This window comes from Nannospalax galili, unplaced genomic scaffold (genome assembly GCF_000622305.1).
Source record: "Nannospalax galili isolate Female #2095 unplaced genomic scaffold, S.galili_v1.0 scaffold749, whole genome shotgun sequence".
In the NCBI taxonomy this organism is placed as follows: Eukaryota; Metazoa; Chordata; class Mammalia; order Rodentia; family Spalacidae; genus Nannospalax; species Nannospalax galili.
In genome coordinates this window covers 307,896-321,171 of record NW_008359885.1, presented here as the reverse complement: position 1 = coordinate 321,171, position 13,276 = coordinate 307,896, and the positions used below count along the sequence as shown (strand labels likewise).

Below are 13,276 nucleotides of genomic sequence, written 5' to 3'. Positions count from 1 at the left end.
GTGTTAGGTTTCACCATCCTTTTGAGATGCTCTAACAAATTTTTAGATGGGCAGCCTTCTAGGCATTTTTTATTTCTTACATGAAACATCCACAGTACCTAACTCATACTCTTTAATTTTAACATAAAGAATTAAGAACAAACTGGTCTTTTCTTAAATGCTCATTTTAGTGTACCAGTAGGAATTTTACATTTACCAGCTTCATTTTAATAAACATCACCTGGAATGCAATGTGCCAGTTAGACAAAACAAACTGAATACTCAGCAATCCTGCCAGATCTTGGGAAGGTGTTGGGGGAAGGGTGACAAGGGTAGAAGAAAGTCTAAGAGTTAAAATAAGACATATATATCCTTTGTATGTATGTCAAATCATTTCGTTCTAATGCTTGTTATGTGTGTGTGCACGCGCACATGTGCATGTGCGTGTGTGTGTGAAGAATGTGCCCTAAATGTTTTCTAGACTAAAAATAAAAATATCAGGCTCAGTCAGTAAAGTGCTTGCCTTGCAAGCAGAGGGCCCAAATTGGATCCCACAACCCATGTAAAAAGAAGCTGGGCATGGTGGCATTTTTTTTTCAATTTTTTTTTATTTAAAAAAATTTTTTAATGTGTATGCATGTATTGCCTGCATGTAGTTAAGTGCACCCGTGTCGTGCAATACCCATGGAGGTTAGAATAGGCTGTCGGATCCCCTGAGGCTGGAGTTACCAAGAGTTGTTAGCTGCCATGTGGGTGCTGGGATTCAAACCTGGGTCTTCTGCAAGAACAACCAGTGTTCTTAACCACTGAGCTATCTCACCAGCCCCTTATTTATTATTTTTATTTTATGTGTATGAGTGTATTGCCTGCATGTATGTAAGTACACCTGTGTCGTACAATGTCCACAGAGGTCAGAAGAAGGCGTCAGATCCCCCTGGAACTGGAGTTATGGGCAACTGTTAGCTGCCATGTGAGTGCTGGGAATTGAACCAGATTCTTCTTTAAGAGCAGTCAGTGCTCTCAACCGCTGAGCCATGTCTCCAGCCCCAGTGATAGGTATTTGTAAGCCTAGCACTTGGGAAGTAGAGACAGGCAGATCCCTGGGGCTCTCTGACCAGTCAGCCTAACCTGCTTCTCAAGTTCCAGGCCAGTGAAAGATCCTGTCTCCAAAATAAAACACTAACAAAAAAAAAAAAGAAAAAAAAAGGAGCCGGGCACGGTTACACATGCCTTTAGTTCCAGCACTCAGGGAGGCAGAGGCAGGCAAATCTCTGAGTTCCAAGCCACCCTGGTCTGCATAGTTCCAGGCCAGCTGAAGCTACAGGGAGACCTGTCTCAAAAAGACCAAAAGAAAAAGAAAAAAAGATAGTGCCTAAGCAATGACTCCTGAGGTTGTCTTCTGGCCTCTACACACACACAGATATGCACCTGTACAGACATGCCTAGACCCACATACACAATAAAAACAAAAATACTGGAATTTAGGAACATGCCTATGACTCCAGTGCTTGGGAAGCCAAGGCCAGTCTGTTCAAGATAGCAAGGCTCTGCCTCTAAAAAGTAAAGAAGAGCTGGGCATGGTAGCGTACACCTTTAATCCCAGCACTCATGAGGCAGAGGCAGGCAGATCTCTGTGAGTTCAAGGCCAGCCTGGTCTACATAGTGAGTTCCAGGACAGCTGGGGCTACAGGGAGACCCTGTCTCAAAAAGACCAAAAAAAAAAAAAAAAAGTAAAGAAGAGGAAGCATTTACAAGGAACTTGGGAAGGAAGCATCTTTGTGATTTTTTTTTTTTTTCTCCCCTTCTCTTCATCAGCTACTGAGTCCTATTATTTTAGCACTTTGTTTCCAAGACTAGGATAAAACTAACATGATTTAATCATGTCGTATCCCAGTTTCAATACTGGGATAAAAATGTGGTTCAGAGCTCATGTACCTCTGAGAACATAAGATACTGAAAAAGATGAATTGGAATAATCATTGATCTGATTATTTTTTAAAAGCATATTTAGTTGGCAGGTTGAACTAATCTATAGTAATCACTACAGCCTATCTCAAAATGTTCTGGGAAAATTTAACCAAAATAACTTTTTAAAGCTGACAAGCAACCGAGTTCAAGTACTTGGTACAATGAAAGAATAAATAAAAATATTTTAATAGCTACTTACTTGAACATATCCTTTCTTCAGAAAGTCTAAGAATATAATACTATATGATTATGATAATAATGACTTAAAATCCATTGGAAAGGTATCGTAAAAGAATTTTAAAAATATACACATACACATATCAGAGCTAAACATGGTGATCTACACTTACAACACCAGTACTTCGAAGGTAAAGGGAAGATCAGGAAGGAGTTCAGGGCCATTCTCAGCTACATAGTAAAGTTGAGGCAGCCTGGGCTACATGAGGCTCTGTTTTAAAAAATCAGAAACGGGCCAGTGAGAAGGCTCGGTGGGTAAAGGCACCTGATTCCAGGCCTGACAATCTGAGTTTAATCCCAGGGACCCTCATGGTAGAAGTAAGAGAATCAACTCCATGAGTTGACCTCTGACCTCCACCCATACACTTGTCATGTGTGCACATGCACATACAAATAAACAAAATATAACAATTTTTTTAGTCAGAAATGGGCTGGGCCTCACGGCACAGACCTTTAATCCCAGCACCCAGGAAGCACAGTGGATCTCTAAATTTGAGACCAACCTAGTCAACATAGTGAGTTCCAGCCCAGCAAGGGCTACATAGTGAGATGCTGTCTCGAGAAAACAAAAAACAAAAAACACAACAACAACCTAAAACACACAAAACCCCACCAAAACTAGGGGCTGGAAAGGTGGCCCATCCAAGTGCTTATCACCAAGCCTGATAATCTAAGTTTGATCTCTACAACCCATATGGTAGAAGGAAGAGAATCAACCCCCACAAGATGTCCTCTGACCTGCACACACACATTATGGCACATATATACACATCCACAGAGGCAAGGACACTAAATAAATGCTTTAAAAAATTAGATGTTGGTGGGCGTGGTAGTGTACTCAGGAGGCAGAGGCAGGCAGATCTCTGAGTTCAAGACCAGCCTGGTCTACAAAGGGAGTTCCAAGCCAGCTAGGGCTACAGAGAAACCCTGTCTCAAAAAGATGAAAAAATAAATTAGATGTTACTTTATCTTTCATTATCTATATGGCAGGGAGCATTCTACCTTTTACATTTAGTCTGTCATTATATTAACAATTTCTTACCTTGTGGAATTCTTTTCTGAGAAAAACAGATATAATTTTGTTCCTAAAAAAAGTTTAGGCAGAAAAACTGAAAGTTAGTTTCAAAATAGTTTCTTGAAAATGAAAAATTACAAAATGTTAACTTAGTACATTCAGAATATATTGTGACATCTGATATCACCTAACAAAACTTAAGAGAGTAGATTTCTTTTTGAGAGAAGATCTCACTTATGTAGCCCTGGTTGGCCTGGATCTTGCTATGTAATCAGGCTGGCTTCAAACTCAAGAGATCTGCCTGCCTCTGCCTACTGACTGCTGGGATTAAAGGTATGGACCATCATGCCCAGCTGACAGGAATTTCTTAATAATAAAATTACTTTTAGCAAAAACATAAAATTCACTTTTTATTATAAAAATACCACTGAAACTATCAACTGAGCAGCAAATCATTTTTGTCAGGCATATAATGATGTGTGGCATACTTCATATTCTAAGACACCAGAAACTCAAGTCAGATTTATTTTCTCAAGGCCTGATATTCCAAAGGATGATTTTAATTTTTAAATTAAATTAAATTTTTATTTTATGTGCACGAGTGTACTGCCTGAATGTGTTTAAGGGTACCCGTGGCCTGCCAATGTCCCCAGAGGACAGAAGAAGGTGTCAGGTCCCCCAGAACTAGAGCTGTTAGTCACCATGTGAATGTTGGGAATCAAACCCAAGTCCTCTGCAAAAACAGCCAGTGCTCTTAACTGCTGTGCCATGTCTCCAGGCCCCGAGATGATTTTTTTTTTTTAAAGGCAGAAAATGCATGTAAGTTCATCCATTTTTAACAGAAGCATTTATATTCACAAAGTATTGTTTTTGTTTTTGGGTTTTTTTGTCTTTTTGAGACAGGGTCTCCATGTAGCCCCAGCTGTCTTGGAACTCACTATGTAGACCAGGCTGGCCTCAAACTCACAAAGATCTGCCTGCCTCTGCCTCCCAAGTGCTGGGAGTAAAGGCATATTCACAAAGTTTTATAATCATTAATATCATCTAATTACAAAACATTTTTGTTACCCTCAGTAAGTAAACCCTAGTAAAAATACTGAAGGCATTACTTCTAATTCCAGGAAGAAATAGTTAAAGCAAATTCAATTTTTTTAAAAAAGCATATTCTTGGCCCAGCATGATGGAACACACCATTACTTGGTGGAACACACCAACACTTGGGAGGCAGGGGCAGGTAGATCTCTGTGAGATTAAGGCCAGCCTGATTTATATAGTGAGTTCCAGGTCAGCTGGGGCTACAAGGAGACCCTGTCTCAAAAAGACAAATAAGTAAATAAATAATAAAAAGCATATTGTTTGCCTGTTTTTTTGAGATTGACTATCCTTCTGTATCCCAGGCTGGCTCTGAACTTACTATGTAGCCCAAGCTGGCCTCAAACTCACCAAGTTCCTCTTGTCTCAGCCACCCAAATGCCGAGATTTCAGGCATGGGCTGCCATACCAAAATAAGAAACATGCTCTTTACAATATTATGATCAAATTTTTATTTTTTTAAATATGCCAAAGACTGAAAATAGATATAAAAAAAGTAAGAGAAGTTGTATTGGACAGTAGTATCATAATGACTATTTTCCTATACATGTCCTATACAGTTGTTATTCAATAATATTACCTATATGATTCTTCAAAAAGTATAGCAGAAACATTTTCTAGAACTACATGCTAGAATTTGTACTACAAAGTAAAAATATAAATATGTGACTTTTTTTAATGCCCATATTTTTATTAAATGTTTTTCAAAGTAAAAAACTGGTAAAAGTGAAAGATTTGGTCACACTTACTGATCTGGTTGGAAAGCCACACAGCATCTTACTTTATGATCGGTGGATTGCTTCATCACTGTTACATTTGTGCATCTACTTCTTAATGGCCATTTCTGAAATAAAGGTACAGCAATTTAAGAATGTGACTCCAATATATTACAAAACCATAAAATCTTTAAGGAGAAGTAACGACACTACAGTGTCCAATGAGAACTATGAAAAGAGTTCTTAGGCAAACTCCTAATAGAAAACACTATTAACAGGGCTGAGGGTTATGTGAGTGGGGGCAAAACTGGCTACTGTTCCACAGACTCAGAATGCTTTAGTCCTCAACACCTTTGTCTTACAATTCCTGATTGTGATTTATAAACTGGAACAAAAAAAGATACAGATAGGAAACCCTATCTGCATGTTTTGAACACCATGAAGTAACTGCTATTTTTCCAGTAAGCCTAAAATGAAAATTCAGAAAGAAAATTTTGGTCAATTTTGCTTATTAATTTAAAGCACCTAAAATGACTGTCATGCCAGTAAGTGCTCTGCAAATATTTACTGAAAGAATGAATAAACTGATGCATTATTTAACTCCAACTGATGAACTATATCAGGTATTTTTAAATTGGAGTCTCAAAACATCATTTCTTCCACAGAAACACCATTAATGCAGGTACTACATCATCATCATCATCATGATCATCACCACCACCACCACCCCTCTAATAACCACAGGCCATAAAAGGCAGTGAAGAGTGGGTAGGTATTCTATCTTTATTAAGCATAATAATGTTCTTTGAGGTACTTGTAGAGTTTATTAGGCATAATGTTCTTTGAGGTACTTGTAGAGACTGTTAGGAATATACGAAGTCTTCTATAAAAAGTGAAAAGTTGTTACTCTGACAGATCTCAAGAATCAACCCCAAAACCCAGTAGTTCCCTATGTCTCACTCTATAGCTGAATGATATTTCACAAAATGCTATTTGTGTGCATGTGTTTATGTGTGAAAAACTTGGAAGAATGCCTTGTCTTTTCTGTTTTCCTTTTAAAGAGAGAAAAAAGGGATAATAAACCCAAACCATCTTAAAATAGTAATGGAGAAAAGAAGTAGGATAGAAGGGACATGACTGAAAACTAAACTTTAATTTGTTCTACAAAAGTCAGTTGCTTGGTTGTTTGGCTGGTTGGTTAGTTGGTGACTGAGACAGGATATTGCTATGGCTTGGTATTCCTGAGGTAACCCAGGCTGGCCTAGAACTCAAGATTCTTCTGCCTCACCCTCCCGAGTGCAATGATTCCTGGCATGTGCCACTACACCAGGCTATAGAAACACATTTTAAGAAAATTAAAGTCAAAACAGGGCTGGTGAGACAGCTCAGAAGGTTAAGGGTATCTGTCACCAAGCCTAACAGCTTGAGTTCAATTCCCAGGGCCTACATGGTGGAAGAAGAGAACTAATTCCTGAAAGCTGTCCTGTGACCCCCCACATGTGTACTGTGGCATACTCACCCATCCCAATAGTCTTGTTATTGCAAATATGTAATATCTATCATCAGAAAGAGTCAAAGACAAAATCACAGAAGAAACTGGATAATCATAAAATGGAGTATCCATGGACTCATGATGTATATCATAAACGGCTATTACTTGCTCTTTCATCTAAAAAAGTTTTAAGGCAACTATTATCTAGTCACAAATCACAATGTAGTAACAGCAACCACAGATTGAAGCATTAAGTACAAGAGAGAAAGTGGGAGGGGAGACAGCTGGAAGAGTGCGAGAAACAAGTGAGCTGAGGTTCTGGGGATCTAACCCCAGGTTCAAACAGGCTAAGCAGATATTCTACCACTGAGCTACAAGTCCAGCTGCCACTTCCACATTTATCACGATTCATGCCACTATAGCTACATAATTATTGGTCACTGGTCTCCCTTGCACACTTCCTCAATGTCCTGGATAGCATTAGTTGTCAATTTGACAGACCTGGTAGACGGCGCCTCATTGGTGCCCTCCATTGGTGAATTGCCTCCATTGAACTGGCCTGTGGCTATCTTTGCGGGACATCTTCTCAATTATTGTGTGATGTGGGAGGGCCCAGTCCACTGTGTGTTGTGCCACCCCTGGGCAGGTGGGCCTGTGTTATATAACCAAGCAAGTTGAGCAGGGGCCAGGGGAGCAAGCCAGTAAGCAGTGTTCTGTGACCTGTGCTTCAGCTCTGCCTCCAGGTTCCTTCCCTAAGTGCTACCTTGGGCTCCCTGATGAACTGTGACCAGGGAGATGTAGGTGAAATAAACCCTTTCCTCCTCAGGTTGGTATTGGTCAGTTTTTTTGTCACTGAAATGGAGAAACAAACTAGAATACTCAAATCAGTTTAGCCATTTTCAAAGGAAAGTCAGTGTCCTTGTTTGTTTCTCCATTGCTGTGACAAAACACTCTGACCAACTTGGGGAGGAAAGGGTTTATTTGCCTTACATCTCCCTCCTGGGTCACAGTTCATCAGGGAGCCCAAGGTAGGAACTCAGGGCAGGTACCTGGAGACAGGGCTGGGGCACAGGCCACGGAGGAACGCTGTTTGCTGGCTTGCTTCCCTAGCCCTTCCTCAGCCTGCTTTCTTAAGCCACAGGCCCACCTGCCCAGAGGCAGCACCACCAGAAGTGAGCTGGGCCCTCCCACATCACTCAATCAAGAAGATGCTCCACAGACATGGCCACAGGCCAGTCCTATGGAGGCAGTTCACTAATTGAGGCTCCCTCAACCCAGGTGTGTCAAGTTGACGCTAAAGCTATCCAGCAGGCAGAACATATCATTCTTATCAAACCCTCCAGGAAAGTCTCCATTTCACTCATCTAAACACCAAAGCCCTTAAAAGGCCAAGAGTTTTACATCCTTCTGACCCCATCTCTTACCAGCCCCCCAACCCCCCTACCTCTGTGCCTTACAGTGGAGCCACATTGCCCTCTGTGGTTTCCTTAAACACACCTTACCATGTTCTCAATCCAGGGCCTTCTGATTTGTTTTTCTTTATGCAAACCAGATTTTTTTTCTTTCTTTCTTTCTCTCTTTCTCTCTCTCTCTCTCTCTCTCTCTCTCTCTCTCTCTCTCCTCTCTCTCTCCTCTCTTTCTCTGGCTTATTTCACTTCTTCTTTTAGAACTTGGTTTTTAAAAGTCATCTTATCAAAGAGATCTGCCCTTGTACCCTGGACAAGCACTCCGCCCCCAAGAATATCTTTGTTCTTTTTATCTGGCAGAGAATATTGAGGGAAAATAAGCTACAAATTTTAGATAGGCTAATTTCAAGCACAACATCATCAGTTTTCTTCAGTGTTGTGTCTAAACATCTACAGATCTAAACTGTCACTTTTAAAAGATTCTTAGATTTTCAACTTCAAAGAAGTAATGAACATGTATCTGTTTCTATTATTATTTAATTTAATTAAATTAATTAATTTATTTGTCTTTTTTGAGACAGGGTCTCCTTGTAGCCCCAGCTGTCCTGGAACTCACTATGCAGACCAGGCTGGCCTTGAACTCACAAAGATCCGCCTGCCTCTGCCTCCCAAGTGCTGGGATTAAAGGCATGGGCTACCATGCCTGGCTCCTTATTTTATTTTTAAATAAATCTGTACCATAACTCTACAAAGGAGTAATTCAAGATTGTAATCAAATGAGTCCCATAAGAAACAACTGCTAATATAAATGGCATTTCTTTATCCTACTTCTTTAAGAATTTCTGTTTATGATTACATATAAAGTTTCAAGTTTTCTCAGGAAAAGTTCAACTACTCCAAATTTATCTGTTATCTTTAGGTATCATGACCACTAGAAACAATCAGTAAAACATACTCTTTTTTATATATTTTATTATTTTTATTTTATGTGTATGAGTATATTGCCTGCATGTATGTGAGTGCACCTGTGACATGCAATGCTGCGGAGGTCAGAAGACAGCTTCAGATTTCCCAGGAACTGGGGTTACAGACAGTTGTTAGCCACCACGTAGGTGCTGAGAATTTAACATGGGTCCTTTGAAAGAGCAGCCAACGCTCTTAACCACTGAGCCATCCCTCCAGCTCTGGAGACCTGCTACTCTCAAAGAGGACCTGGGATTCAGTACCTAGCATCCACATCAGGTGGCTCAAAACTATCTGTAACTACAGTTCCAAGAAATCAACACCTTTTTTTGGCCTCTGCGAGCACCTGCACATACATGGTGCATATACATACACTCAGACACATACACATATAAAATAAAAAGTAAAATGGAATGAATTCATGAGACTTCTGGGTATAACATATATGTTAAAGAAATTTGAAATGGCTCATGTGTCCTTTAGGAATCATAGAATTGTAAATAATATAGATGAGTAGCTAAATTTAGCATTAGCTAATGCCCCTAAAGATAAGAAATTACATTGTCAACACCCTGTTTTCAACTTGGTTGTTTAACAAAAGAATTACTACTCATTTGAGAACTGCTGTTAGTACAATAGTCTGCACAGGAGGTATAAATCTTAAAGAAGTAGACTAGAAGATATAACACTGAAAACATACACACAAAAAAATCCATTTTATACAGCTTCCATTGGATCAAAAATAAAAAAAATTCGTAAGAATAGTTCTCAAACTAAAATTTATATTCTAAGAAAGATCAGATGAGGATAGGACAAAAAGCACAGTATACACAATGTAAAAAGTTTAATACTTAAAGAACAAAATCACTTAATTTTATGAACATTTTCCGTACATCAGCATTTCTCTAACACCCAGCTCACATTTAAGGTAGTCCAAAAATGTTTTCTGTAAAAGGGCACTCGAATTACTCAATTTTATAAAAATTATGCTATTTCATCAGAAAAGCACAAGTAAATAACATTATTATAACTTACTGTTTAGGTAGCATATAAAATCTGCAGGACAGACTTGTACTAAAGCAATAACTAATTAGTTATGGCTTATTCAGTGCTTTCTTCTGACCTCCATGGGCATTGCACAACACAGGTGCACTTACACACATGCAAGAAATACATTCATACACATAAAATAAAAATAATAAATTTTAAAAAACAAGTTTTAAAAATAATAGTCACAAAATGAGAAAAAGAATTGGAAATTGAGCTGAGGAAGCTCAATGGCAAAGCACCTGCCTACCATGTGCCACAAAACAAAACAAATTATTCAAGCATTGGCTAAAAATATATTAAAATTTAAGATAGGGAGGGGGACTTCCTCACCCCTCTCCACTTCACACGGTGTGACAGGGTTGGGGAGACCCAGCAGAAACCTTCAGGTCACCCAGGGAACTGCTCCCGTGGCTGGTCCTGGCGCGGCGAGGCGGGGGAGTGAGCGCCAGGCGCGCGGGGCGTGGAGATGTGCAAGTGGCGAAGCTGGACCGAGCGCAGCCAGCATCTACTGAGCAGCCAAGGCGAGGGCCACTACCACTATTAAAAGATGAATGCAATTCCCTATCATCACCCCAGAAGCCCTGAGACTAAGCTATAATGAGTTATATAACCATTAAATAAGACATTTCAACATTCAGATTTTAGGTGATGGGCAGATCAGAAAGTCAGATGGACATAACTGATATCAATACTCCTAAGCCAAAGAAGAAACAGCGATGGACCCCACTGGAGATCAGTCTTTCAGTCCTTGTCCTGCTCCTGACTATTATAGCTGTGACGATGATCGCTCTTTATGCCACCTATGATGATGGTATTTGCAAGTCATCAGACTGCATAAAATCAGCTGCTCGACTGATCCAGAACATGGATGCCACTGCTGAGCCTTGTAATGACTTCTTCAAATATGCCTGCGGAGGCTGGTTGAAGCGCAACATCATTCCTGAGACCAGTTCCCGATAGAGTAATTTTGACATATTAAGAGATGAACTAGAAGTCATTTTGAAAGATGTCCTTCAAGAACCTAAGACTGAAGACATAGTAGCAGTACAGAAGGCCAAAACCTTGTACAGGTCTTGCATAAATGAGTCTGCTATTGATAGTAGAGGTGGTCAACCTCTGCTCAAACTGTTACCAGATATATATGGGTGGCCAGTAGCCACAGAAAACTGGGAGCAAACATATGATACATCTTGGACAACTGAGAAATCTATCGCACAAATGAATTCTAAATACGGGAAAAAAGTCCTCATTAATTTTTTTGTTGGCACCGATGATAAGAATTCCACCCACCATATAATTCATTTTGACCAACCTCGACTTGGCCTCCCTTCCAGAGAGTACTATGAATGCACTGGAATATATAAAGAGGCTTGTACAGCATATGTGGATTTTATGATTTCTGTGGCCAGGTTGATTCGTCAGGAAGAAAAATTACCTATTGATGAAAACCAGCTCTCTTTGGAAATGAATAAAGTTATGGAATTGGAAAAAGAAATTGCCAGTGCTACAACTAAACCTGAAGATCGAAACGATCCAATGCTTCTTTACAACAAAATGACACTGACCCAACTCCAAAATAACTTTTCACTAGAGATCAATGGGAAGCCATTCAGCTGAATAAAAACTTCCCGGATTTGTGCAATCAAATCTTCAACCACGTGGCGAAATCATGTCAACTGTGAATATTAATATACAAAATGAGGAAGATGTGGTTGTTTATGCTCCAGAATATTTAACCAAACTTAAGCCTATTCTTACCAAATATTCTGCCAGAGATCTTCAAAATTTAATGTCCTGGAGGTTCATAATGGATCTTGTAAGCAGCCTCAGCCGAAACTACAAGGAGTCCAGAAATGCTTTCCGCAAGGCCCTGTATGGCACAACATCAGAAACAGCAACATGGAGACTTTGCGCCAACTATGTCAATGGGAACATGGAGAATGCTGTGGGCAGGCTTTATGTGGAAGCAGCATTTGCCGGAGAGAGCAAACACGTGGTTGAAGATTTGATTGCACAAATCCGGGAAGCTTTTATTCAGACTTTAGATGACCTCACTTGGATGGATGCTGAGACAAAAAAGAAGGCTGAGGAGAAGGCCTTAGCAATTAAAGAAAGGATCGGCTATCCCGATGACATTATTTCAAACGATAACAAACTGAATAATGAATACCTTGAGTTGAACTACAAAGAAGAGGAATACTTTGAGAACATAATTCAAAATTTGAAATTCAGCCAAAGTAAACAACTAAAGAAGCTTCGAGAAAAAGTGGACAAAGATGAGTGGATAAGTGGAGGAGCAGTCATCAATGCATTTTATTCTTCAGGCAGAAATCAGATAGTCTTCCCTGCTGGCATTTTGCAGCCCCCCTTCTTTAGCGCCCAGCAGTCCAACTCATTGAACTATGGGGGCATCGGCATGGTCATAGGACATGAAATCACGCATGGCTTCGATGACAATGGTAGAAATTTTAACAAAGATGGAGACCTCGTTGACTGGTGGACTCAGCAGTCTGCAAATAATTTTAAAGACCAATCTCAGTGTATGGTGTACCAGTATGGAAACTTTTCCTGGGACCTAGCAGGTGGACAGCACCTCAATGGAATTAATACACTAGGAGAAAACATTGCTGATAATGGAGGTATTGGCCAAGCATACAGAGCCTATCAGAATTATGTTAAAAAGAATGGTGAAGAAAAATTACTTCCTGGACTTAACCTCAATCACAAACAACTGTTCTTCTTAAACTTTGCCCAGGTGTGGTGCGGGACCTATAGACCAGAGTATGCAGTCATTTCCATTAAAACAGATGTGCACAGTCCAGGCAATTTTAGGATTATTGGGACTTTGCAGAACTCTGCAGAGTTTGCAGAAGCCTTTCATTGCCGCAAGAATTCATATATGAATCCAGAAAAGAAATGCCGGGTTTGGTGATGTTCACAAGAAGCCGTGCATCTGGTGGCTAGACTTGCTAAAGCCACAAAAACGGGAACTCTCCAGCTGAGAGAAAATGGGCCCTAGACATTTCTGCAGCTACTTCAGGGCAATTCACAGAGATGAGTAGAAGCTAACATAAATGACATTAGATTATTGGATCCGTTGTAAGGAGGGGTAAAGGATCTAAGGTCTACCAAATCAGTCACTTCACTGTGTAAATAATGCTTACTTTCAAAGGATAGTATTACCTTCATTTCTGTTTCTCGTGGGGTCTGCAAGTTTAATGCTGTCCCCGGAAAACAGTGTCAATCACCTGAGGCAGACCATGACTTCTAATCAAAGCAATTAAAGAAGATGCTAAGTACCATTGGGCACCAAAGCACAGCAGCGATTTGCCTAAGTGCTCACTTTCCTTCTCAGCGT

The 13,276-nt window shown here is 39.9% G+C and overlaps 2 protein-coding genes across 5 annotated transcripts in view; one reads left to right on the top strand and one right to left on the bottom strand.

Moving 5' to 3' along the window:
• The window catches only part of Frs2 (fibroblast growth factor receptor substrate 2), a 122,654-nt gene that overhangs the window by 54,590 nt on the left and 54,788 nt on the right, over positions 1-13,276 (bottom strand). For 3 of the 4 annotated variants that reach the window (XM_029558983.1, XM_008823699.3, XM_008823698.3), the window contains exons 2-3: positions 5,041-5,135; positions 3,227-3,269 (exon numbers count right to left, since the gene is read on the bottom strand). The gene's annotated coding sequence lies outside the window, so the exon portion shown is untranslated. The remainder of the gene's footprint in view (positions 1-3,226; positions 3,270-5,040; positions 5,136-13,276) is intronic. The other variant, XM_008823700.3, reaches the window with a different exon arrangement.
• LOC103726236 (neprilysin-like) lies at positions 10,554-13,044 on the top strand. Its single transcript, XM_008823697.3, is given in 2 exon segments — positions 10,554-11,533; positions 11,565-13,044. Coding segments are annotated over 2 exon segments (2,253 nt in total). The 5' UTR covers positions 10,554-10,566; the 3' UTR covers positions 12,851-13,044.